This window comes from Mustela putorius, unplaced genomic scaffold (assembly GCF_011764305.1).
Source record: "Mustela putorius furo isolate JIRA1106 unplaced genomic scaffold, ASM1176430v1.1 tig00003858_pilon_pilon_pilon, whole genome shotgun sequence".
Taxonomy (NCBI): domain Eukaryota; kingdom Metazoa; phylum Chordata; class Mammalia; order Carnivora; family Mustelidae; genus Mustela; species Mustela putorius.
This window is the reverse complement of record NW_025422010.1, coordinates 4918117-4945198: the sequence shown is the minus strand read 5'-3', so window position 1 is coordinate 4945198 and position 27082 is coordinate 4918117. Positions and strand designations below refer to the sequence as shown.

The 27082-nt window shown below is 59.6% G+C and overlaps 1 protein-coding gene across 1 annotated transcript; it reads left to right on the top strand.

The window, feature by feature from the left end:
• The first annotated feature begins 1078 nt into the window (after positions 1-1078).
• Positions 1079-26673, top strand: RTN4R (reticulon 4 receptor). Its single transcript, XM_004742643.3, has 2 exons — positions 1079-1389; positions 25001-26673. The coding sequence occupies exons 1-2, from the start codon at positions 1368-1370 to the stop codon at positions 26398-26400; spliced, it is 1422 nt and encodes a 473-aa protein (XP_004742700.1). The 5' UTR covers positions 1079-1367; the 3' UTR covers positions 26401-26673.
• The last annotated feature ends 409 nt before the right edge of the window (positions 26674-27082 follow it).

The following is a 27082-nucleotide window of genomic DNA, read 5'->3' as shown; positions in this document are numbered from 1 at the left end:
GGATTCACGTCACCAGGTGACACTGGCTAGGATTCCCAGGGGGACCACCAAGTCCTTGGCCACCATGATATATTCACTGGGAAGGATCCAGAGCCTTCCCTGGACACAGGGTCCTACGGATTGGAACCAACTTTGCCAGCCAATCTCTTATCCACCTGACTCAGAGAGGCCCAGGCCAGGCTGATCAGCTCCCAGCACTCGCGGCCTAGTAGCTGGCTGTAGACTCCAGATGCACCCAGGAGCTTATCTGTGAGGCCAGATAGATCCCCTGAGGACAGGGACAGAGGGAAATCTGTGCAGGTGTGTGTGCGCAGAAGGGGCAGGTTCAGTGGTTTCTCTGGCCCTTGAGAGTGGGTTGGCTTTGTGGAGGGTAGGGGTACTAAGCAGGTGGGCTGGACAGGAATCTCCTGGACTTCCTCACTCCAAAGAAGGGAACAGTTGGTGTGCACCTGTGAGTAAGGTCAGGACTGTGACTGCGTCCCCTCCTTGGGTTGGTGCAGAGAGGGCTACAAAGACGTCTGTTGGGGGCTTCAGAAGTCTGTTGAGCTTAGAGTCTCAGTGTTCTATCTGAAAAATGGAGCAATCCTACTCCAGCAAAAGGTTGTTCTGCCGTTGGGCGGGGAGGCTCCAGAATTTAGTGAAGCGAGGAAGCAGAGGCAGAGGTGTGCCCCGATCCCTAAGCCTCGGGACAAAGTCATTACCGATGGCTGGACCTATCCGGGATCCCCACACGGGCCGCCACGCCCTCGGGCCCACGCCCTCGGGCCAGCGCCCCCAGCCGGCTACCGCTGGCGCCGCCATCCCCGCGGCCGCCTGCAGGGGCCGCCGCCTCTTCAGAAATGCGCCGCCTTTGTCTGGGGCCGCGCGGCGCCGGTGCACCGGGCGGGCTGAACGCCTCCTGCGGCCCGGCCTGCGTGCCCCGGGACCCCGCGCCGCCCACACTCCCTCCCCGGTTCCCCGCCCCGCACCCCTTAACGCACCCCGCCCGGCCCGCGCCCAGGTGAGCGCCCCGCCCGCCTCGAGGCCCCGCCCCGCCCCGCCCCCGCCCCGCCCCGGCCCGGCCGGCGGGGGGGACCGGGCGGATTCCTCGCGCGTCAAACCACATGATCCCATAAAACATTCATCCGCTCCCGGCCCGCGCCGCGAGCGCCCCGCCAGTCCGCGCCGCCGCCACCGCCCTCGCCCTCCGCGCCCGCGGCCCCGCCAGCCCAGCCGACCCGGGGAGTGGAGCGCGTCCAGCCTCGTCCCGCGGCCGGGCCGGGGCCGGGCCGGAGCGGCGGCGCCTGGATGCGGACCCGGCCGCGGGGAGACGGGCGCCGGCCCCGAAGCGACTTTCGGTCCCCGTCGCGCCCCGCCCGACCCCTAAGATGAAGAGGGCGTCCGCCGGAGGTGAGTGCCGTTCCGCACCCGAGCCGGGCCGGCGGGGTGGGGACGGTGGGGACGGCACCTCCCAGAGCCGCAGGGCCAGGCCGGGGCTTCCGAGGCAGGCATAAGGGTCACTGGGCGGCCGTGAGGGCCACCGCAGTGCCGCGCCGGGCTGGGGCCGCGAGCGCCCTGGCCCCGGGAGGGCGGAGCCCGCGGCAGCAAGAAAAGTTGCCGCTTCCCGGGAAAGTTGGCCGCGGCGGCGGGGCCAGGGATGGCGGGGCCGAGTGGCCCCGGACGCCCGATCGGGGCAGGGGTGGGGTCTGCCGGCTAGAAGGGCGGGGTCCATCGTCGGAGCGTCCCGGCCTCGAAGGGGTTAATGAGCAGGGTTGCAGAAACGTGGGTACCAAGCAGGGGTGGGGGTATCGGGTCGCTTCCACCCTTGCCCGGAGGACTCCGCTCAGGACCTCTGGTTTTTTCTGGGGTCAGGCCGCAGCAGGATGAGTGGGGGCGTTGGCGACCGTAGAGGGCGTGGGGGGCGGAGCTGACCCAGAGCTGCCCCCCCAGGGGGCTGGCTAGGTGGAGAAGAGGCCGCCTTAGCAGCCTCCACCCGCAGCCTGAGGACCCCGGGAGGGGGGGTGCTCAGATAAGAGGCTCCAGAAGTGATGGGGCTTGCAGCGTCCCCTCCCTGGCAGCCCTCATGGGACGCCTTCCGCTCCCTGCTGCGAGGCCCTGAAACAGGGGTCTGGGCGAGGGGGGTCGAGGGGAGGACCTCCTGGGTGGGAACTTGGGCATGCCCTGCCTGGAGAGTGCTCCTTTGGTGCCCACCCAGACCGCCCTGCTGATGTCCACCGTGCCGCAGGCGGCACACACGTTTCCTTGCACGTGCACGTGTCTACAAGGGCTGCACACTTGTACACCGCGTGTGCACATGCATGCCAGGCTGCCCCAGTGTGCACACACACACACATGCGCGTGCGCGTGCTGTGGACGCACATCCATGTCCTCGCCCCCGCCTGCACGCCCACAGCCACACATGCGTGCACATAGCATGCCTGCTGTGGTCCCCACACTTGGCACATGCTGGGGCCCCTTAGCGGACCCGCTTCCTTGCCTACATGCACATGTGTTGAGGGGGAGGCTCTGGGCAGCCAAAGCTCACAGATGGAGGGGTGAGAATCCGGCTACGGGAGCATGGCCCCCTCTGTCTGCCTTCTGCCCGTGTCCTGGGAGTCTCCCCTCCACAGCCCCTTGGGTCTTTGTGTGTGTGTGTGTGTGTGTGTGTGTGTGTCTATGCTTCTGCACGTGTGTGTCTCTGCACACATGCCCGTATGTGCCTGTGGTCACATCCCTGTGTGGGTCTTTGCCTCCAGGGTGGGTGCCCTCGTACACCCAGACAGACTGTGAGCAGGTTTTACCCAAATCCTTAGCAGCGGCACTAGGGGTGTGTGCCAGGGAGATAATTCAGGGCACCCAGCCCAAGTTGTGAGGCCAAAGGGCTCCCAGCCCCTCTTCCCCTGCCCCCTGGGCTGGAGCAATGGAGGCTGATGGGGGCAGGGACTCACCTGGGCAGGGAAGGCCCATTTCAAACCTGGAGGTCAACACAGTGACAAAGAGACCAGACCCTTCTTCTATGCTCTGTAGTCACTGCCACTAAGCCCAAGGGGAGTAGGTGTATGTCCACCCTGAGGTTGACCCAGGGTGACCTCAGGAAGGCCCTGCCCTCCGGGCTCAGTCTCTCCGTGGTAGGAGCCTTATCAGTAAGGGATTCTGTGTTAGGTCACCTGCCTCAGGTGTTGTATGGGGCTCAGGTGCTGTGTGGGGTACTGAGTAAGGGTGTGGGTGACCCACTCTCACTGCAGTGAGGAGGACATTGGGCCAGGGTCTTAGAGAGGTGGGGCCATCCTGACTGGTCCCCATCTGTGTCCTTGTCTAGAGAATGGAGACAAGTGGGTCATCCTTCTAGAATGTGTGGGGGTGAAACAGAGGGGTAGGCCAGAGGTTGGGCCCCATGGCCAGGTAGGCTAAGGGGCTGGCTGCTCCTCTCTTCTAAGCCAAACAAGGTGAGAGAGAAGCAAGCTCCAGGGGACAGACTGAGCCAGGTGGTGGTCAGCACACAACCACCTGGCAGAGGGCAGGGATCACAGAACTTCCTGGATTTGGGTCCTGGCACAGCCACCCGTTGTTGGTATGACCTTGGGTATGACAGTTCACCTCCGTGTGCCTCAGCCTTCTCACCCATGACACGGGCCAGGAATCAGGGTTCTGATGCCAGTGTTTTTGACTTCAAAATACCCAAAACGTCACCCCCCACCACCCCCCCACACACCACCACAGGCAGTGACTCCCACAAATGGAAGTCCTCCCAGAACTCTTGCACTGCCAACCGGACCTCTTTTCCACCTCTTTGCAGATGGGGAAACAAAGGCACATAGAGGTCATAGGGGTGTTGAAAGGTGTGACGGGCAGTTGGGGGGCAGGAAGTGAGAGCACTGCAAAAGGTGGGGGGTGGCCAGCCGTGTGCTTCCCAAGCGGCTCTGCCTCTCACCAGCAGGAAGCCTGCAGAACATCTGAGCCTCAGTTTCTCTATGTGAGGATTAACAGCCAGCTGGCTGTCCTGCAGTTGGGACTGGCCCTCTCCCTGTAGTCTCAGATGAAAGGTAGGGGAGAGGGCCCAGTGCGTCTCAGGAAGCAAGAGGGCTTATGGGAGTGTCTGTAGAAGAGCCCCACCTCAGGATATGCTAGGGCTCTGGAAGGCAGAAGAGGGAGTCTTGCTGTCTGAGGAACCTGAGGGCTGGCCCGAGACCCAGGTTTGCCTTTACTCATTGTGAGTGACAGACCACTGGGGGCTAGCCTCGTGCGGCCCTGGTTCCCCCATGCTCTCTGGACTCCAAGCTCCCTCTCCATCTGCTGCTCCCAGGCCAGGGGACTCGGGCTCACGGTGCTCCCGGTGGCCAGTGCTGCCTCTTGGCTCCAGCCCCTCCTTGCTCCCTGCCCCAGACCTAAATCCACCGCTTTGTGGCACGGATGCCCATGGCAGCTGGTGCAGCACCGGGAGGGTCCCGGCTGGTGGAGGCAGAAGGAACCCATCCCCCGGGGCTGCATTTCCTGCTCTTCTGGGCCTGTGGCCAGAGAGTCTCCACAGAGCCTCAGTCTGTGCAGCCGGAAAGGGGTTAGGAGAACAGGAGCACCAGGAAAGGAGTTCCACAATGAATAAGTGAATGGCTTTGAATGAGTGAAAGGGAGTGTGAGGGGAGCGGGTATGAGTGTGGCACTCCTGCCCCTGGGCCCTGCTGTGGGGCTCCTCCATGGGCTCTTGGCTGTGCCTGCCTAACGAGTTCTTGCCACCCCGCCCTCAGCCTGGTGGACCCTGACCTCTGACTGTGCCTGTCCCAGGGAGGGCTGCCTGTCCCTTGGTGGCTACCGAGGGCTTGGGCCTTAAGGTCCATAGGAGCCGGCCTGGCTGCCCATACCCCCCTACCCCATCCCTTCAGCCGTACTGGAGCACTGGCCCCTCAGCCCCCCACTTCCCCTCTCAAGGTAACCCCTCGAAAACACCCCTTGGTGTCCCCCAACCCTGTGACCCAGCTGCCCCATTCCAGACGTCTAGACATCCGTTCATTTACTCGTTCATTTGTCCCTAGCCTGTCAGACTCTATTTGGAGCCAGGCAAATACAGGGATGTGATCCTTGCCCTCCTGAGTTGATAGGATCAAATGCTTTAAAGGACAGGTGGTCCCAGAGCCAAAAACAGAAGCCCAGCCAGAGGGTGGGCACGCTGTCCACACACCCTGCTTCTCCACGAACCGTCACCGGAGCGTGTGGGCCCGGCCGGGTGTTGTGTGCTGCAGTTTCTTCTTTTGTCGCTGTATTTTAAACACTTTGCACATCGGGAACTATTCTTGTGCAATCATGGGTTTACTGGTGTACGTGGAATCCCTTCCTGAGGATTCGCCATCGTTTATTTATCCGAACTTGCCTCAGCTTCTCAAGTTATCCATGGTCTGGTGGCCGGCCCCCCGGGAGGGGCTCTCAGCCCGTGCCCCCGCTGTCCTCACTGTAGGCCTGGCCACAGGCACCCCGTCCCCACTGCAAAGGCGGCAGGCCCTGATGCCCACCCCCTCCCAACATTTCATGGGTGGGCTCTGCAAGTCCTAAAATCTGCTTCTGGGCTTTGATCAGGATTCTGACTCTGGGGATGGCCTTTGTGCATCTGGATTTCTGGCTGCCTCTCTTCTGCCCCCTTCACACACCTCTGCCTTCACCCTGCAGCGTCCTGACGGTCCTGTCTCCCCATGGGCCCGCTGCCTTGCTCTGCTCAGAGGGTGGAGGATGGGCCATGCGGCACCATCCTACAGGCTTGACACCCCCCACCCCACCCCCGCCAAAGACTGGGCAGCCAGGCCCAGGAGGTACAGCTGAAAGGCCGGACTATGGGCAGACCTTCTGGAGGGGCCATGGAAGGTGCTGTCTGGGCAAAGGCCAGGGGCTTGGGTTGGCTCAGGTGGGCTGGGCAGATTACGAGCCCTGTCGGGGCCCAGGCACATGGAGCTGGGCCAGCAGTGATGTGGGAAGCCCGAGTGGAAAGTCTGGGTTGTCAGGAGCTGACCCAGCTTTGTTCAAGCAGCCCACCCAGCTCCCTGGGTGTGCTCCTCTGCTCTCTGGTCAGCACCTAGGCGTTCCCAACCGACCATCACAGGTCACACTCCGCATAATTGAAGTTCTACAGAATGTTGGTGGCGACTGAGCAAGGGTTTCGCGGTCAAGCAAATTTGGGACTGGCTGGGTTAGGTGGCACGGGCAGATCTCCTTTACCGCAGGGTGTCTGGGGGCCTCGGGTTTGCAAACAGATCGGGTAGGGCCTCTGAAGGACACCCCTATGCGACATACTTCGGGCACTGGTGTGCCCAGAAACTGTTTTGGGTAACAGTGGCTGAGATTTCTCAGAGGGCCTGGGAGGGAGACCTTTGGGCCCCCAGTAAGGGATCCAGGGATGGGCGGGCCATCCTACACAAACCCTGCAGCCACAGCACCTGGTGGGTGGAGGGACCACACTTCTCCTGGCAGTGTGAGGCAATGTGCAAATTTAACCTTTGGGTTTATGACTCTATTTCTTTGCAGCAAATGTCACGGGAAATGTCAGACTGAGGCTGAAGCTAGTGAAGGGCCCATCGAGGAAGGGGGTGGAGTGCCGAGGGGCTCAGGCCAAGGCAGGGTTCTGGGCCCCTCACCTCCTCCAGGGAGCCTTCTCGGATTGCCCCTCTCTTGCCTCGTCCCAGCGCCGTGTCCTCCATCTGTCCCAACTATTGTGACCTTGTTGAGATGTTGCCTTTATTCACCTCCTGCCAGGGCCCAGATGGGGCGGGCTCAGAGACCTGCCAGAAGTCTCCCCATCCCAAGTCTGGGCAGGCATTGCATTAGCCTGTGCAGCGCCGGCTCGCTGTGTGACCTTGGGCAGCACCCGCCCTTTCCTGGTCACCAGAGGCTTCATCCGTAATCCACGGCTGTTGACCAGAGGTGGTGCTTCTGGCTCAGTGCCTTCGTGGGTGGGAAAACGCTTGAGCCTGAGGTGTGTAGGGTGCTGGACTCTGGGGGAGAGAGATGGGGGCTAGGTGGCTGGCTCCTGGTATCGTGTCGCAGCCCCAAGCACACAGTTGGTGCTGTGTAAAGAGCAAGGGTCAGTGAGTCAACATGGAAGGTGAGGTGGTGATGGGGGGCACAAGACCATCCGGGAATCCAGAGTCCCCCAGACTCTCTTGCCTCCCCACCCACACACCAAGGCCAGTTCTGAGGCCCTGCTTGGCCTGTCACTGAGTTCTGCTGTGGCCCTCAGGTCCCAGTGATTGCTTAGCAAGCATTTACTGCCTCCCTGCTGTATGCCAGGCCCCTAGGCTGTCCCCCACCCAGCAGTTCCACATATATTTTCCCTGCATGTGTAGCTGGACTTCAGTGGAATCACAAGTCCCCCAGATCCAGTCGGTCTGGTGCTGATCACCCCTGTACCCCCTGCCCCTCCAGTCCCAATATCTACCCACCAAAGGCCCAGGGTCCTGGCTGCCTCCCATCTCCAAAGGCCCGTCCAGGATCAGGTTGTGTTCCAGGGAAATCCATTCCCTTTTATGCCTCAGTGAGGGCCTGCTGCGGACCGGTCCCCGCCCAGGTCCATGGTCACAGATGCCCACAGCTGCCTGCCTGCCATCTTGTCCTCCCTTGAGGTTCTGAGATGCTTTCCTGAAACATGTGGCCTGCCAGCCAGGCCCCCTCCTGCTTAAACTCTCCCATGTCTTACCCCAGGAGGGGCCCCCATTATTTTCAGGGCCTGGGCCAAGGAGTCTCCTTTGGGAACCTCCTCTTCCACCCCCACGAGAGGAGGCCTCCAGCTCCCTGGTCTCAGCACCTGCCATGCACACCTGTGCCTGCCTTCCCATCTCCACAGCCCTGAGTCCAGCTGAGGCCTGGCACTGGGACACAGGAAGTGAGCTCCCAGGTGACGCAGGAGCTGGCAGTCCTGGCCCCCGGGGATGGCTGCCAGTCGTCAGGGGCAGCCCAGCTGTCCCAGGTGGCTGCAAGAAGGCGGCCCCTCTCCAGGACTCAGATGACCAAAGGCATAGCTCTAAAGAGAGACAGAGATGCCATCCGATGGGGGAAGCCCTCCAGGTAAAGCCTGGGCAGGCAGTGTCTGGCCTTGGGACCCTCCTGGCTTTAGCCCAGAGCCAGCTGAGCACCTGGGTATGTCAGTCACCTTCTGAGTCTTTCTGTCACACAGGAAACTCTGAAGGGGGAATCAGTGTTGAATGCAGCCCACAAGGCCCAGCCCCTTATGGGAGCTTGATGGTCCTATTCAGGTGGGACCCGCTGCCCTAGGCTGGAACTTCCTATGGAGATGGAGGTTGGTGATGGAACATCCAGGGCCCTCAGTGGGTCATGGGGTCCCCACCTTCCAGGGGGGGATAACAGGACGTTATCAAGTCTTACAGCTGCCCTCCCCTGAGGGGGGTGGTATATGGTGGAACTTGGGCAGCAGGGTAAAGAAGCATGTGTGGGCCACTGTGATTCCTGGAGCAGAAGACTCAGTTGAGCCGTGGAAGCACAGAGCAGGAACCCCTGTCTGGGCCTGCCACTCCCCCCATCAGTCCTCCTGCCATGAGGGTCTTTGCTGCCTGTCCCAAAGGGAGTCTGTGACTTATCCATTCATGCCATGGGGAGCCAAGTGAGGAATAGGGTTGGGACGCCATTCCTCACTTGGTGGTGGGCTGGGGATGGGATGTGCAAAAGTCCAGGCAGGGCCAGTGGCAGGGGAGTCTGGAGGGGCATCTGGGGCCCCCAGAAGGTGAGTAGTCTCCAAGTCCCACCCTGGGGCAGGTGGGCACTGGTCCTGGTCACCCCATACCGACTCAGAAGGAAATTCAAGGTCCCTCTGCCTTCACAATGTGGAGACTTCTGCCCCTACAGTTCACCTTGCAGCAGCTTTGTGTTATGATGGAAGGGGTGTCGTGTGGTCTTTGGGCGGGGTGGAGTGCAGGCAGCCAGAGGTTGGGCCATCTGCCTCCCTAGGTTTGGCTACCAGCCTGAAAGCACCTTCCATCCCCAGCAATGTAGCTGGAAGCAGAATTACAGAGAAAGGCTAGTCCTGGCCAGCCACCAGAATGGGCTGGGCACATCTTCGCAGTCTTGGGGGGGCCGTGGGCCCCACTGGATGCTCACACCCAGCTCTCCCACCTGCTTCCACAGGCCTTCACCTGCCACCACAGCACACCCCAGCCAGGAACTGGGAGTGGGCCCTGATGCTCTGCCCTGCCCTCACCCTTCCCAGAGCCCGGCCCCATGCTTCTTGCAGCTCTCTACTGTCCACTTCCCTCAGCCCCCCTGCTCGAGGCCTCCATGGTCTCCCAGGACACATTCAGCCCCCTCCTTGTCCTTAGAGAGCACAGTGCTGCCTAGTCACAGCCCTGCCCAGCCCTCACCCCCAGGATCCATGGGGCCTCCCAAGGAATGAGGCTGTGTGAGGCAGTGGCCTATGAGCCTGGTGGGAATTGGGCTCTTAGGTTTCCTTGGGGGCTGAGGCCAAGATCCCCAGGGCCATCTGAGGAAGATGCAGGACTGTCACTCTCTCCCTGGCAGTGAGCACTGTTTAGCCCATGGCATGGGTGACAGGGATGATGGAGGAGCTGAGGGGGACCCTGGGATGTGGTTCTGGAGTATGGCCTGGCAACTGGTCCCCCAGCATCCCCTGGGCAGAGCCCTCCCCACCCTCCAGGGGATTAGCCAGGTACCAAGATGTACCCTGTGAGGGGCACCTGGGTGGCTCAGTGGGTTAAAGCCTCTGCCTTCAGCTCAGGTCATGATCCCAGGGTCCTGGGATCAAGCCCCGCATCGGGCTCTCTGCTCAGCAGGGAGCCTGCTTCCTCCCCTCTCTCTCTGCCTGCCTCTCTGCCTACTTGTGATCTCTGTCTGTCAAATAAATAAATAAAATCTTAAAAAAAAAAAAAAAAAGATGTACCCTGGGAGTGGGGGCTGGTCCTGGGCAGGTCCCAGAGGGTCACTTGTCTTTCCATTCTCTTGGTGAAGTGTTTTCTAGCCTTTAGTTTCAGGCCAGCCCTGTGTTAGACAGCAGGGACCCCTAGATTCTTGTGATGCATTCTGCCCCCCAAGGCCCCTCAGGTCCCAGGAAGATACCCCAAAGTCCATGAGGGTCCCAGGAGAAAGAAGTGCTAGTGGGGGTGCAGTGAGGACTCTGAAGGCTAGGCCTCCGCCCTGAGGTCACACTGGCCCTGGGTCTTAAAGAGACATTAGAGCTATTGGTCTAGGTTGGGGGAGCTCCTAGGGGGAGCAGAAGACAGGAAACTCTGGGACAGCGGACTCCAGGCCGGGTGGCTGGGACTGCTGAGCTGGGCCTAGACTTTTGGCAGGAGGAGGAGGAGATGGGAGTTAGGTGAGGAGCTTGTGGGGGCCAAGAGGGGAGCCGAGAGGGGGGTTTGGGGGGATCTAAGGCTGAAAAGATAGGGTGGAGTGGACAGTGGCCTGCCCCTCCCCCGCCAAGCCCCAGTGGGAGGCCAGCCCCCGCTCTCTGTGCTCCCGGCCATATGACACGTGGCCACTGCACACCGGTCGTGTCCACGCTGTCTTTCATCTCCCTGCCTCAGCCCCAATTTATGTCAGGCAGAGGCTGACACAGGGACAGGTGTGACAAGTGTCTGGCTTCCTGTTCGAAAATTGGCAAAAGAAAAACTCTCCCCATAAAGATATTCCATCTACATACCTCCTGGATGTCACCGAGAGGACCCATCACGGCTGAGACAGATGGTGGCCCTAATGGACTCCATTCTTTACCTGCTGCTGGAGCCACGGCCCAGTCCCCAGGGTGGCCCAGGGTGGATGGTGGCAGTGTGTGTGTGTGTGTATGTGTGTGCACATGCACATCAGGGTCCCCGTAGAGCCCTTCCCAGTGCCGTGGCTGACTCTTTCTCCACTCCAGATCACAGGAAGCCTGAGAGAGGCATGACCCTCCTCATCAGAGACAAGGGGACCCCGGCGGATGGGGGGTTGCAGTATGTTCCTAGAGCAGGTGGTGGCAATTAGGGAGTGAGGGGCTGAAGACCTTCCCCCTCAGGCCCTGCCTGGTGGCCAACACCAGCACCGCTAAGTGCACTATCCCCACATTTCCCCGAGGCCCAGGTGGGATCAAGACTGGCTTGGCATGTCACTCACGCGAGAACCCTCAGGCCTAGCTGATGCTTTTCCCCCCGCCATGTAACCCTTAGTGAGAACCCATGAGCGGTGACCCTGGCCAGTCTCTAGGGCTCACTCTGCTTATTTACCTGCTCCCTTTAGTGGCCCCATCAGAGTCGAGTCCAGCATTGGGGACAGGACTGAATGTGATTGTGGTGCCAGAGGAGAACATGTTGGGAAGGCCTCCAAGGGCTGGCATGATGGGACTCTGAGGAGAAGAGCCCTTCTAGGGGAATGTGTTGGGAATAGGGCAGGCATTCTGGAAAGGGGGACTGTCTGCGCAAAGGCACAACCGAGCATGCCCTTTCTAGCTGTGACTTGAGCTCCCTTCTGTCAGGTGGGGACGGTGGCTCCCTGCCGGGGGTGACATACAGCATTCCTGAGATGATCCCACAGGTGAGCCAGGCATTTCCAGTGTACCCGCTGTATACCAGCCCTGTGTGGGCTGTGTGGTCTCTCCATTCCCTGTGAGATTATCCCCATTCTCCAGGTGATGGAACAGAGCCCAAGAGGTTGGAAGACCTACCTGAGTCCCCAGGGAGGCAGAGTGGGCACCAAAGCCCTGGCCTTCTCCAGCCATCCCACAGGGCCAGCTGTGGTCGGCAGGGACCCCATGGCGTGGGGAGGTCTTGCAAGGGGGCTCCCCCTGACAGAGGACTTCCTCACTCACCCTTCTCAGGGCAGGGCTGCCCCATCCAGCGTTGGCACAGGAGACCATACAAACCAAACTGAAAATGTTCCTGATTTTACTGGTTCGTGTGTGTTGGAAAAAAATCTGGGAAGACATATCAGAGATGTAAGAAAGAAGTTGTATTAGTCAGCTCAGGCTGTCATAACAAAATACTGCAGACTGGGTGGCTTAAACAACAGAAATTTATTTGCTCACAGTTCCGGAGGCGGGCAGTCTGAGATCGGGGAGCCAGCGCGGTCCAGTTCTGGTGAGAACTTTCTTCCTGGCTTGCAGATGGCCACCTTCTCACCATGTCCCCATGCAGAGATAGTGAAAACAAGTCCTCCAGTATCTCTTCTTATAAGGGCCCTCATTCTATCATGGGGGCCCCACCCACATGACCTCCTCAGGGTTCCCTTCTCTCAAGGCCCCTTTTCCAAATGCCATCACACTGGGGGTTTGGGCTTCAACATAGGAATCTGGGGGAGACAAAAACCTTTCTGTAATACAGGTGAAATTGGCATTGGCTTCCAGGTGCTATTGCCCTGCCCCTATGGGGACGTGGGTACCCCATAGACTCTCCTGGGGACTCTCCAAACACATCCTTGGGGAACGCTGTCCCCAAGCCTCACAGAGTCTGCAACTTTCCTGTCTGTAGTGGTGGACATTTCTTACACTCCTATGTGACAAACATTTATGGTGTGTGCTGGTCACCAGCTGTGGCTCCTGTCCCTGTGGAGCCCACAGCCCAGAGCACAGCTCATTGAGGGGCTCGACAGAAGGAAGCAAGCACCTGCTAAGCGGGGTGCATGGTGAAATGGGTGTGCCCTGGCAGTGCACGGAGGTGGGGGGTGGTATCAGGGACCCTGAGTCCACCAAATGCCTCTAGCCCTGGGGATTTGTCAGGTTTTCAGACCCAAGCTCTCCAGTTCACAGCTGATCAAGCCAGACCTGAGAGTCAAGGTCCCTGGTGTCTGGTGTCTGGGCTGAGCTGGGCAACATGGCGGAGCTTAGGCGGTGCCCCAGCCTCTCAGACCTGTAACTTCCGCGCTGGGGGTGGCAGGGAGGCAGCTGGGGAGAAACAGGAGCACGGAGAGGTGGGCACAGCCTGGTTTCCTGCAGCCTGGCCTGGGAGGGAGCGTTGAGCCGGGGGAGGAGGGAGTGAAGATGGGGGCAGGGCTTGGGCTTTCAGGGGCTCCTCCCCCAACCTGACCCTTCTTTGGCGTCAAGTGGGGTAGGCTGGGCCTCTTGGGAGCCTCCGGCAGGTATTGGAGGTGGGGAGAGGCCAAGCGGGAGCACCTGCCCGTACCCCTCCCAGGTCTCAGGGGCAGGTGCTGGGGAATAAGGCCGCCCTACCTAGCTCCTGCCCCCCAGGCAGCCAACCCCCTTCCACACGCCAGCTCCTGGCGCATCAACCTCAGGAAGTAGCCGAAATACACTGACCTGCTTTTCCAGGAGGCAGCGGCGCCTGGTCCTCCCACCCTCACTGGTGAGAAGCCGCCAACAATTTCCATCCCAAATTGATTTCAAATAAGGAAGAGTTATCACACACAATCATATAGGAATAATTTATCACTCGTTAATAAAAGAGCAATTACTTATTCACGTCGCCCCTGCCTGTGTGCCACGGGTTCGGTGGCAGAAACGCAACTGGGGCTCTTGAAGCTGAGGAAAGCCTGTTTGCGCTCAGCCAAGGTCAGGGCAAGCCCTCCCCGAGGCCACAGACTCCCACTCCTGAGGCCCCATGTGCACACAGCCCCCTGCCAGGTTTATCTGCTGGGCTCCCTGCTCTTGGGGGGCCCTCAGTCTGAGGTGGGGGGGGGTCTCATGTCTGTGAACTGGGCAGAGATGAGAAGGAGATGGGGTGGGCCTTTGTCCAGATGTGGGAGGCCTGAGCACTCAGCTGAATATTCAGGCCAGAAGCTGTCCCATCAAGTGTACTTAGGAGATGGGGGTTACACTTTATTTTCTCTTTTTTATTTCTAATTCTGAGATTTCAGCACCAAATATGCAGTCATTTTGAAAAGATAAAATGGTCAACCATATCTTGCTCAAAGTTAAAACCTGCACCCAGTCCTTTAGGGCTAGTCTGAGAATTGGCTTGCTCTGCCCCAGCCCCTGTTAAAGGGGCTCCTTAAAGGCAGCCACTGTTGCTCTGTTCCCTGTTTTTCCAAGTGGTTGTCTTCATAGTTCCATGGCTCCTACCCCAGCTCCCTCTTCCCTAGCATACTTCCCAGTGGGGTTGTCTCACCACCATTAGTCATAGTGTTTTCCAACCGAAGTCACATAAATGCGCTTCACCACCCCACCACAGGTTGGAGGAGCCCGGGGTACTTTGGTGACCGTTCTGCTCTTGTATGACCTTTGGTTTCCCTGGAGTTTACAGTTGACTTTGTCTTTTCTCCGATGTCCCATCTACTACCCTCATGTGCCTTCTCTTTCCACCTCAGGTGTTCTACTGGGTGTCTCATTTAACTCCAGGGAGGTCTGACCCCAGGCCTTGCTGTCTTGCTGTCCCCACATGGACCAGGCATGCTGTGGTTTACTCATAACTGCCCAGGACTGCCATTATCACCCAATGTTTCCTGGGCCCCACATTTTCCTCTTTCTGGGTTTATATCCTAGCTCTAGCTGAAGCACCTCCCCAACTAACTCTCTAAGGAATTCACTGTGAAGAATCATTCTGTGAGTCCTCATATATTAGCAAACCTATTCCATGTTGAAAATAATGTCCCAGGGCACCTGGGAGGTTCAGTAGTTAAGCATCTGCCTTCGGCTCAGGTCATGATCCCAGGGTCCTGGGATCAAGCCCCACACTGGGTTCCCTACTTGGCAGGAAGCCTGCTTCTCACTTTCCCTCTGCTTGTGTTCCCTCTCTTGCTGTGTCTTTCTCTGTCAAATAAATAAATAAAATATTAAAAAAAAAAAGAAAGAAAGAAAGAAGAAAAGAAAGTCCCTCAGAATTTTGAAACCATTGCCATTTTGTTATCTTCTTGCCATCCAGTGTTCTATAGAGAGGTCTTATGCCACATTGTTTTTCCCTTGGGAGCTTCGGACCTCTTTTGACCCCTGGGGGACTGAAATCACATTGTGAATGTCATCTGTTATGCTAGACACTTGCCCAGTGGAGGGCTGGGTCTTCAGCTTTGGGAGATTTTCTGGTATTATTTCTTTGATAACTTTTTTCTCCTCTATTTTCTCTGATATTTGACCTATATTTGTCTTCTGAATCTCGTCAATTTTTTACTTTCTCTTTCTGTTTTCCTTTCTAGAAGACTTCCTTGACCTTGTTTTCCAACTCTTGTATTGATTTCTTTTTTTTTTTTTTTTAGTAATTTTAGTAATTCTATTTTTAACTTCCAGTTACTCTTCTTGTTTTCTCAGAGCTCCTTATTCATAGCACCCTGTTCTTGTTTTAAATCTCCTTCTATCCCTGAGAGGACATTGATTAGATTTTTCCCCTGACTTTTATCTATTCCCTGTACTGTCTCTGCTTCCTCTACAGTTGTTTTCCCTATTGTCTGCCTTCAAGTTTTTTCCAGGTCCCTGGTTTTCTGGTCGTGTGTTCTAGGGAAGCACTGCTAAGAGCAGGGCTTATAAACTGGCAGGTTTGGGGTGATCAGGAAGGGGCTACCCTGAGCACCCCCAGAAGCCCACGATGGAGTCCCTTTCTCTGGATGTTTCTCCAGGGGAGCAGCCCCATTTCCCTGGTCCTTGCCCTTCTTAACACGTACTTCATCATCATCTTGGCTCTTGAGGAGGGGGGATGACCACTTGTCTGTAACACAGGTGGTGGGTGGGCAAGGAGGAAAACCACCAAGGAGGAAAATCTCAAGGAACCACCAGTGTTCCTTGAGAAGCAGCAAGAACTTGAGGCCATGCTGAGCAAGGTAGGGTTCTCTCATGACTCAAGTTGGGCTGCACAGGCCTGTCTGGGAGCCTCCTCACTCCACTGAGGCTGAGCCTGAAGCTGGGGATGGAATGGTGGCTCTAGGCAAGCTTACAGTGTACAGCCTCGCCGCTGGGCCCACCACCCATACCTTCCTCCTATTTGGATGCCACCTCTCCTGGACAAAGCAGGACCGTCTGGCCAGGCTACCAATCACGATGTCTCTGGGATGCCACCTCTGAGCTATAGGCCTCACCACCGTGGGTTCCTCACCTGAGATGGGACTTGACCGAAGGTCCTCTGGGGAGGCAGGACACCAGCCACAGAGCTGGAGGCATCTCAGGGTCCCGGAAAGGCTGGTGCTAGCCTGTTGTCCTCCCCAGATCTCACGGTGTTGAGACAGACCCAGAGCTGGCCAGCCGCTTCCACAGCCACTACCCAAAGGGGTACAGAGCCCTCATTCTGAGCCTGGGACTACCAGACCCCAGAGCCCACTAGCTCAGGGAACAACAGGCTTGGGCTGAGAATGAGGGGCGTGGGGGCCAAGTTGCTCAGAGCGTGGGGGTGTGCTCAGCAGCTGGCCTCTCAGGGGTTCTGAGATCCTGTCCCCTGGCTTCAGCTGGTACACATGATCAGCTCACCTCACTAGGCTTCAGTGCCCTTGTCTGGAAGTGGGGTCAATGGTCATCCCCTTGCTGTGCTGTGGGATGTCATGAGACCTCAGGGAGTCTGTGCCTTGAGCAGTCCTGGGAGACAGGGAAGCCAAGGGCTCTATCTCTCCCCTCTTCCTCCCTGTCACCTGGTACAGGCCCTGTGTGGACTGACTTGGCCAAGGCACTGAAGCTGGAATGGGCATCCTTGGGCTACAACCCTCCTCAGGGGTGTCTGGTGCCCACCTCACACTGTCCCGCTGCTCACCTACTTCTGGGGCTCCCCACCCTTGTGCGAGGCTGGTTGCACTCCAGCCTGGCCTCAGGTTGGTCCCAGGCTGCTTCTGAACTGCCTGCGGTCTGAGGGACTTGCCCATGACTGGTGTGATGACGATGATAGTGTTATCGGTGACAAGGATCATCGACCTCCGGGCATCTGAGTGGCTCAGTTGATTAGGTGACAGCCTTCGGCTCAGGTCATGATCCTGGAGTCCCAGGATCAAGTCCTGCATCCAGCCCCCTGCTCAGTGGGGAGCCTGCTTCTCCTCTGACCCTCTCCCTTCTTTCACACTCGTTCTCTCTCTCATTCTCTCTGAAATAAATCAAATCTTAAAAAAAAAAAAAAAAGATCATAGACCTCCATGACCGACTTTCCATTCAAGATTCTGGCCAGAGGTCCACAAAATGGTCTAGGAAGCCTGCTTGCAAGAAGGCCCCTACACTCTGTGCCTCTCTCCTTTTCTTGACGGACTCATCCCACCTGTACTTTTTCTTTGTTCTCAGATGGGAAGATTATGTCAGCTGAGGCCTGGACCTTGTCATCCTGGGAAGTGCCTCAAACCTGACCTGCCATGTCCCCTCCTCCCAGCCCAAGTGGACAGGCTGATGGTAGTGGGCCAGTGGGCTGGCCTCCGTGTGACCTGGCCACAGAGCCCCTAGAGGAGGGCACAGGGATTGGCATGGAGGGGGTTGTAGCCCAGAGACTCCAAGATCACCTCCCAAGATTGTCTTCCCGCAGCACAAGCAGGTGCCATGTGGATCAGTGCCTCCTCCCCCCACCACCCCAGACCCTGAGGACATCCTCCTCTACAGCCGGCTTTGTCCGAGAGTGTTGTAAGCGTCCTCTTTAACGCGTGTTTGATCACCAGTCCCTCAAAGGCCTCTTTAGCAAAATCATTGTGTTTCTTTTGACCTACACACCATTTGGGGGTCACCTTCCCTCCAGCCCCGTGAGAGGGGCTCTGTCCATCCCAGCAATGTGGTCTCAGCAAGACAGTGGCCTTCTCTGACCTTTGGTTTACTTTTCGTTAGGTGGGCGGGGGGGCAGGGTTTCAAGTGACCTCTGTAGGACCACCATGAGGGTGAGAGTGGCAGTACCCACAGGCATCAGGTACTCTGCGTACTCCAATCACAAGCCAGGTTGGCAGACTCTCTCTCTAAAGGGCCAGATCCCGAACAATGCCAGCTCTGTGGGCCACACCACGTGTGGGGACTACTCCACTAAGCTGTGGGGACGCTAGAGCAGCACAGTAAGCACCCAGGTGTGGCCGTATGCTGATAACCTGTTATTTACAAAGATAGGTGGTGGCTGGTAGGCTGGTTTGCCAGATGCTGATGGAAGAGGAGGCATGAGGACCCACTGGCTCAGACAGGGGCTTCACTCTGGTCACCTGGACACAGTGCCCTGGCCAGTGGTGACCCAAATGGGAGCATCTTGTCACTGCCTCTGGAAACACTTGTCCCCTGAAAAGGGCCAGACCCTGTGGCCCTTCCCACTTGTCTCTGTCCAGAGGTCCTCACCAGCCCCCACTGGGCCTCTCCATGGCCTCAGCAGGTGCTGCCCCCGACCTCACCACCCCAGTTCAGTTACAAAGCCCCTAAGCACCCTTGATTCTTTACCTCCCTTCCCGAGGCCTGACTGCCCTGTTCAGAGTGTTTGCAAGAGCTCAGCTGTCCTGGGACAGTTCAGGTAGGCTGCAATCCAGCTCTGCACCACCCCCCCCAAACGGGACTAGGGCTGATCAGAGACAGATAGCCAAGGGGCGGAACTGGTGGATCCCAGGAGGCGAGGGGCTGCACACCCCCCGAGACCTGCACTTGTCACCTCGTAGAAGAATGAACCCCAGTCATACAGAGGCCACCGGCCTGCCTTGCCCGTGATGTTTGACAAATGCCCAGGCTCCTGAGCAGGTGGGGACGCACCCTCCGGTCTAGTCCCACTCTGGCCTCATCACAGCAGCTCTCTGCTATATGGCCAACTCACCCACTGTGCCCTGACCCACCCAGGCCCTGGCAGCCGAAGGCCCAGAAGTGTACGCCTGTTGTGTGTTCCTGTAGCGTGCACCCCAAGTGTGTGTTCCCATAGCGTGTGCCCACGGTGGGTGTTACTCTTGTACGCACCCCTGGTGTGCATTCTGACAAGTGTACCCAAGAGTGCACTCCTGCACTGTGTCTGCCTGTTGGAGGCTCTATCAGTCCCCTCTCCCCTCTCTGGGCCTCACAGGGATGGTAAACTTTGGGAAGGTATCAGATAGATGCAGGGTCCTGGGAGGAGGTGAGGTATATTGGGGTGGGGCTGGGCGCCCAGTTCTGGGTGAGAGCTGGCAGGGGGAAGGGGTCAGGGAGGGCAGATGGGCATGGTGGCAGGTACGTGGCAGGGCAGGTCCCAGGCCCCAACCCTGGGAGAGCCCCATTCCTGAACTGCGCCCCCTGCCGGGGCAGACCAGGGCCATATTGGCCCCCGGCTGATACCTCATTCACATCCTCCGGGACTCGAGCCCACGCTGGCCACCAGATTGAATGAGCTGAGAGGCCAACTGATGAGAGGTTGTGGAAACAGATTCTCCAGGTAATTGGGCAATGGGTGTTTGTTGGTGGTCTCGATGGAGGGGGTAGGGGATGCCCACCTGTGAAGGAGAGGTTGCTGTCTGAATCCCTTCAGTGGGGGGAGGGAGTCCTGCATGCTGGGTGGGTTTTCAGGTAAACAGAGCCTCCAGAGGCCGACATCATCAGCCTCCGGTGTGGGGCTCCCTGGGGCAGGGGCCAAGAGAGATGGGCTTCAGATGGAAACATAGACAGGATGAGCTTCCAGAGCCCTCAGTTCCAGCAGGCCAGCCTTGACCAAGGATGGATTCCTAAGGCATGATTACAGGGCCCAGGATCCCACCCATCGGAGGGTCTGCCTGGATGCTCACCTTGGCAGTGGGCTCTGGTGCCCCTCCCTGGTGTCCCCCTGATGTCTGGAGCCAGGGCGGGATTCCATGGTCCCTTAAATTCCCATTGTGGCACGTGCCATGCAGCAGGGTGACTCCCTATGGTCAGCATTATAAGCCCGGGACTGGTCTCACGCTGACAGCATCCAATGGGGCCCCTGTGGTGCGGGATCCCCTCGGGGACATACCCTTAATGCAAGCTGTGCACCCAAGACCTCAAGCTCTCAGGTGGACCGGCCCCTCCCCTGGCAGCCTTGGTTTCTTGCCTTTGAAAGGGACCCAGGGCGCTCCCAGGTGCTGTGTCAGCTGGAAATTTTAAGGGGGAACGTAGCTTGTGTTCGGAGGTGGGGGTAATGGGAAGGTGGGGAGGGGGAGCTTCAACTCCCTACTGCCACGAAAGCCCTTTTAGTGATTAGACACCATGGGGCTGGGAATCCTATTAGTCCCGGTTCTGTGAGCAAGTGCTTTCCCCTACCAAACCTCATTTTCACCCCCCTGTAAGATAGGAAAACAAAATAGCCTCCTAGGTGGATTCAGTAGACCTCTGTCGGCCCTCCATCCACCTGGGTGCTGGGTGCATTCAGGAGGCTGCTCCTGCTCGCTTGGCCTACGCTGGGCCTCAGTTTCCCCACTGCATGCAGCTTGGCGTGCTGGAACTGTTCAGCCCTGGGTCCAGTGCCCTCCTTCCCTGACAGGCGACCTTGCCTGTTATCGAGCTGGCCTGCCCCTGCAGCTACTGCCCCGAGAAGATCAATAAGGAGTGGGGCCTTGAGGGGCATGACTGCCAGTGGGGGCTGGCAGCCATACCCCTGGGAGAGGCAGGCCCTTTCACGGGTGGGCTGCCCCTCTCCTCCCCCCGCCCCCCGGAGCCAAGGAAGGGGGCAGGGAAACGCCAAGGGCATGCACATGGTCTAGAAGTTGGGAGGTGAATGTGAGCGAGGAGTGAAGACTGAGGAGGGGACCAATGGACAGTGGGGCGTGAGCCCATCACTGGTGGAGGGCTGGCAGGGCTGGGGAACAGGCACGGGACAGGAAAGAGGGAGTACAGCACTGCTGGGGTGCCCTGACCCTCTACGATGTGTCAATGCCACCAGCCCCCCACCCCCTCCCAGAGCTATTTCTGGCCTTGGTGTGCTGAGCTGTGGCCTCTCGTTCTGCCGTGTAACTGCGGTCTGTGACGTGACCCTTCTGGGGACGTTCTTGGTGCTCGAGAGGGTCCTGAGCTGACCAGTGTCCTGGTTGTGCCCAGCTGTGTAACCTCCCCTCTCTCAGCTTACTCACCCCAGTCTTCTGGGAGTGAGGGAGGCAGCAAGCAGCCACTCAGAGCCTCCCTGGAGATGTCCCTTCCCAGCCACAGATGGCCCAGGAGGGTGCTATGTACCCCTGGTACCTGCCTACACCCTCGCCGCCTGGGCTCCATCCCTGGCTTGGCTGGATGTGGCCCCTTCTTTTGCCCATCCTTCCTCCTGGACCATCTCCAGGTTGGAGCAATCCGGGGCTTAACTGCTCTCTACCTCAGTCTCCTAATCTGTAAAATGGGCTTGTGATATTATAAAGAAAATGGATTCTTAGGCAGCTCTGACTCATGCCTTCTATGCCAACTGGTAGAATCTCATGCTGCCCCCCTAGAATAGGGTGTTTCTGCCACCCTATTGCCACAGGGAGATCCAAGGGCACTGAGCAAACAAGGTGGCCAGTCCTGTGCTGTATCTATGACCTCATGGGGTGGGGGCGGCAGGCGGCAGCAGAAGGGTCCCCGAGGACCTGGGGCTAGGGGACCCCCGAGAGAAGTAAAGGCAAGGAAGCAGAGACCTCCCCTACACCTATAGCCTCTGGCAATCTCCGCTCCCAAGCTGCTGACCTCAGCAGCTGCCTGTCCGCCCGCCCACTGGCTCCTGCGGCTGCTGGTGAGTCCCCAGAAGTCTCCCGCCCCTCCTGGCTCCTCTCCCTACTCCTCCCCTTCCTTCCCCCCACACCCTGCAGTGCCCATGAAGGAGAACCTGGGCCCTTTGCTGCCCCAGCACAGGGGCAGCAATGTAGGTGCTCTTTGGGACCACACCCAGACCTGATGGGATTTAGGCCACACGGCCTCGTTAGTGGTCATTCCTGCTTTGTCCAGCTGCCCTAGTGGGAGAGGCCCTGAGCAGAAGCCAGTCACTGCCTCCCCCCCACAGCCTCCCAGGCAGAAATGGCCAGTCCTTCCCCAGTGGTGGCCTTTGTGCCATCAGCACAGCTCCTGAGGCAGAACTGAGCTAAAGGGGGAGTCCCTCCCATGAACCCTTGGGTAGGGCACTGGAGAAGCCCCCTAACCTGACAGGGCCATTCTGAGGTGAGGACTAAGGAAAAGAGGAGGCCCGAGTCAGCCCCAAGGAAGTCAGGAAAAGGACCGGCTCCAGTCTGTGCGAGGCTCAGGGGGCCAGGCGGCCTGGTGCGGGAGTGTGCCTTTGCTGTGAGTGAACCGGGGCTGGGGCAGGGCTGTTTCCTTGTCATGTGCTTGGAGGCGAGCTGGTATTGAATGCTCTCTGAGAGCAGGAGCCCAGGGAGGCTGGGTACAAGTGGGAGGTGGGACTGAGGGGATGGGCTAGGAGGACAGGTTAGGGGACAGGATCGGGGGACCAGATGGCAGGGGCACTTTTTAGGGTTCGGAGGGGGTTAGATGAGTGACTGGTTCCAGCCCCTGGGGTGGGGTCAGGGATCACCATCCCGAAACCTGGCAGGGCCTCCTGTGTCCCTAGGGCCCCTGCCGTGAGTAGGAACACAGGCCGCAAAGTTGAGTTTGATTATCTCATAAAAAGATGCCCCCTCTGCTTGCTCAGCAGAGGGGTTGCCATGGAGACCAGCAGGCAGGCCCCAAGGGGGGCCAGACTGGAGCCAATTACCGAGGCTGCAGCAAGAAGCAAGCCCACCACTGGCCGCTGCACTGACAGCACAGCCGTGCAGAGGGACCGACCCTCAGAAGTTGGCTTCCGAAAAGCGGTCAGCTCAGCAGGAATGGAGCCATGTCTGACGCCAGATTCCCAGCAGGGCCGAGCCACACTGCTGCTCTGCCACTTATCCCCATGGCATAGCTCAGCCCTGGAGCCTCGCTTGGGCCATTCCTGGAGTGGGTGTACCCCAAGCACGTGGCTTACAGCCTGCTGGGGGCCTGGGCAGGGGAGGGCTGGAGGCTGGAGGAGCAGCTGGTTCTGGGGAAGTCAGCTGAACCTGACACCAGCCCAGCTCCCAGACCATGGCTTCAGGCCTGCCTGGCAGCGGGGAGGACCAGCTCAGATGGTGGCAAACATGGTTACGACGGGTGGCTGCCCACATAGCCTGCTGGGTGGTGTGGCCCAGTTGGGGTGGCCAGGTGCGGCTGATGACATTGGCATGCCTGTGACGTAGCATGGTTGGTGACGTGGCCCATCCGTGGTGGTGAAGTCCAGAGCCCGGCCTGGTGAGTACCCGGAGCCCCCATCCCACCCCATCCCACGTCTTCCTCTTCCGTGAGTCCTCGGGGACAGGAAGTGCTGTTTTCAGAGCGTAGTGACAGGTGAGACGCTGGGGTAAGAGCTGGCATAATCAGGCCCGACTTCCCTGAGAAGCCCCATCAGGAGAGAGCCTGCAGAGGATGTCAGCAGTTTAAGTAGCACAGGAGGCTGAGGGGCCCTCACAGCCTCCTGGGCATGGCCAGCCTGGCGAGGGGTGTCCTGGGTATGGGGAGTTCTATACCAGGCTTGCCTCTCTGGACCCCCCTCCAATCCTTACCGGGCAGTTAACAAACAGCCCCACTGGGGAGGCTGACGGAACACAAGGGACAGATGAGTCCCAGGATGTGGGTGCCTATATCCTGGGGACCAAAGTCCAGGAGGGCAGACTGTTTATGATCATGAAACATGCTGGCCTTGCTATGGCTCTGGGCCTGGGGCATGCATCTGTGCCGGCCCAGATAGGATCCAGTGTGGCGAGGGCCCCAGCGTGAATGGGGGGCCCCAAGTTCACAGGTCTGGGAGGGGGAAGCTGGCCCGTGGTCCCGTCCTTCCTCCCACCCGGCTCCAGCCCCAGTCCTCAGCCGGCCTCCTGTGTGCGGAATCCTGCTCTGCGCTAACTGCCAAGAAAGGTGTTAGCTGTCAATGCAGGTGTTATCTGTCAACGAAGGTGTTAGCTGATAAGCCATAACCCTCCCAGGGGGATTCACGTTTTAATAGACTTGCTCCTGAAGGAGGAAAGAACCTTCGACATTGGAAGAGGGGGGCTGTAATGGTGGGATGAGAGGCAGTGAGCTTCATATTTGGCTGTGTGGCCCCAGTGGGGAAACCAGGGTGGATGCAGTGCCCCAAGAGTATAGGTCTTTGGTGAGGCCCTGTGTGGGTCTGGCCTGGAGATGGTGGTGGGGCAGAGGGAGGGGGGATGGATAGGAGGAACTGTGCAGGCATCGATTGGTGGGAAGGAGTAAGCTCCTCACCCAGGGAGGAGATCAAGCAGAGAATGAGGCCGAAGGGAGGAGGCTGCAGGAGGAGTTCCATGCCAAGTCAGGATGTGTGGAGGAGGGAGCAGCCTGCCTGGAGGGGGCTTATGGGGCGGGCAGGGCTGCACCTGCCTGGCTCCCTTGCCCCCGCCCTTGGGCATCCAGGCTCCTGATCCTGTAAGAGCAGAGTTGCTCTGGAGCCCATGGTGCCTGTAAGTTTCGTGTCCTGTGTTGGTGGGACCCAGACCCCCTACAGGAGGGCTGCTAGGGGTTGTGGCTCACGGCTCTGAGGCCCTTGCGGTTTCTTCATTAAAGCACAGCTTTGTGCCATGGTGAGGTCTCCTCAGAATCCGGGCAGCCCTCGGGCCTTAGGGGCTCTGGGAACCTGGGCAGGGGGCCTGCACAGGGCACAGAGTCTGAGCCCCAGTGCACCCTCCCCCCCACCCCGACCTTCCTGCAGCCTGGGAGGGCCCTCAGGAGGAGCTGCTGCAGAAGCAGCTGGAAGCCCGGCAGCTGGCTGCCTGGCAGACCTGGGCATGAGCCTCAGCCCTGTGTGAGCTCAGCTGACCTGGTCCTTTGTGTTTACCAAGGGCTTCTCTCCCAGCCTGGCTAATGGGGCAGGGCTGACAGGGATGGTGGGCAGGCCCGCAGTGCTCCCTGGTGTACTGAGAAGGTGTCTGCAGGCTTGAGTGTCCATCTCAGGAGGGCTTCCAGGGGGCCTTGGTGGTGATCCAACCAACCTCGAGTGGCTGGTATGAGCATGTCAGCTTGTATGTTTGGGCTCTGGGCAGGGTGGCGTGGGGCATCTGCAGGTGAGGATGCCCAGTGCGGAGTGTGGAACCCCCTGGTAGGTTTCAGCAATGTCGTTTCCATGTGGCAGGCGGAACAAGGATCCCAGCCCCGGAGTCTTCAGGGCTGACAGCATGTCCTGGGCCCTGCTCAAGACCATCCCAAGGACTGATCCCAGGGGCCAGCCTGGCTCCAGCATGCCCACCAGCCTCACGGGGCCCTCAGCCCATTAACCACCGTCTCCTCTTCCCACAGGGAGCCAGCTGCTGGCCTGGGTGCTGTGGCTGCAGGCGTGGCGGGTGGCAGCCCCGTGCCCAGGGGCCTGTGTATGCTACAATGAGCCCAAGGTGACAACAAGCTGTCCGCAGCAAGGCCTCCTGGCCGTGCCCACCGACATCCCGGCCGCCAGCCAGCGCGTCTTCCTGCATGGCAACCGCATCGCTCACGTGCCCGCCGCCAGCTTCCGTGCCTGTCGCAACCTCACCATCCTGTGGCTGCATTCAAACGCGCTGGCCCGCATTGACGCAGCTGCCTTCAGCGGCCTGGCCCTCCTCGAGCAGCTGGACCTCAGTGACAATGCACAACTGCGTGCCGTGGACCCCACCACATTCCGCGGCCTGAGCCGCCTGCACACCCTGCACCTGGACCGCTGTGGCCTGCAGGAGCTCGGCCCCGGGCTGTTCCGCGGCCTTGCTGCCCTGCAGTACCTCTACCTGCAGGACAACGGGCTGCAGGCGCTGCCGGATGACGCCTTCCGCGACCTGGGCAACCTCACACACCTCTTCCTGCACGGCAACCGCATCCCCAGTGTGCCCGAGCGCGCCTTCCGTGGCCTGCACAGCCTCGACCGCCTCCTTCTGCATCAGAACCGCGTGGCCCGCGTGCACCCGCATGCCTTCCGTGACCTCGGCCGCCTCATGACGCTCTACCTGTTTGCTAACAACCTGTCGGCACTGCCAGCTGAGGCCCTGGCACCCCTGCGCGGCCTGCAGTACCTGCGGCTTAATGACAACCCCTGGGTGTGTGACTGCCGGGCACGCCCGCTCTGGGCCTGGCTGCAGCAGTTCCGTGGCTCCTCGTCTGAGCTGCTCTGCAGCCTGCCCCTGCGCCTGGCCGGCCGTGACCTCAAGCGCCTGGCCGCCGCTGACCTGGAGGGCTGCGCCATGGTGGCCCGACCCTCGCGTCCCGTCTGGACTGGCAGGCCTGCTGACGAAGAGCTTCTGGGGCTGCCCAAGTGCTGCCAGCCCGATGCCGCAGACAAGGCCTTGGTGTTTGAGGCTGGGAGCCCGGCCTCTGCCGGCAATGCACTCAAGGGACGGGTGCCGTCCGGGGACAGCCCGCCGGGAAACGGCTCTGGCCCGCGGCACATCAACGACTCCCCCTTTGGGACCCTGCCTGGCTCGGCCGAGCCCCCGCTGAGCAGGATGCGGCCTGAGGGCTCCGAGCCCCCTGGGCCCCCCACCACTGGCCCTCGCCGGAAGCCAGGCTGTTCCCGCAAGAACCGCACCCGCAGTCAGTGCCGCCTGGGCCAGGCAGGCAGCGGGGGCGGCGGGGCCGGGGACGCAGAAGGCTCGGGCGCCCTGCCCAGCCTCACCCACAGCCTGGCCCCGCTGGGCCTCGCGCTGGTGCTGTGGACGGTGCTCAGGCCCTGCTGACCAGCCACCGAGTGGGAGGCCCTTCTCAGCAGTCAGGTGTGTGTACATACGGGGTCCCCTCGGCGCCACCAGCCAGCACCAGGCAGCAGGCCCTCCCTGATGGACGCGTCCCGCCCGCCCACCCCATCTGCACCCCGTCATGTTTACAGGGTTGGGCGGAGCGTTTGTTCCAGAACGCCACCTCCCACCCGGATCGCGGTATATAGAGATATGCATTTTATTTTACTTGTGTAAAAATATCGGACGACGTGGAATAAAGAGATCTTTTCTTAAGCCGTGGCCTCTCAGGCTGGGGTGTGGTGGGCAGGGAGAGGCAGGTGGACCCTGGAGGGGCAGCCTTGCCCCAGTCACAGGCCCATGGAGGCCCGAAAGGGAAGGGAGCTGCCTGCTGCTGCATCCTGCCATTTCAACCCAGTAGCACCCATGGTGGTCACCAGGGATGCGTCACACCCCTACCCACCTCCACACCCCCTGCACCCCAGCCCTGAAGATTAACGTCCGTTAGTCCATCAGGCAACTTAGCCACCTTCCCTTCAAGCTGGGTTGATAGCTGCATCTGTCTAGGGAGAGGTATGAATCTGGTTGGACCACACACCAGGTGTAGCTAGTGCCCCCCCAGCTCCCCCACCTGCAGCTCCATGTGGGTTGGGGGGCGGGGTCCCAGGAGGACCTTGTGCGGGCA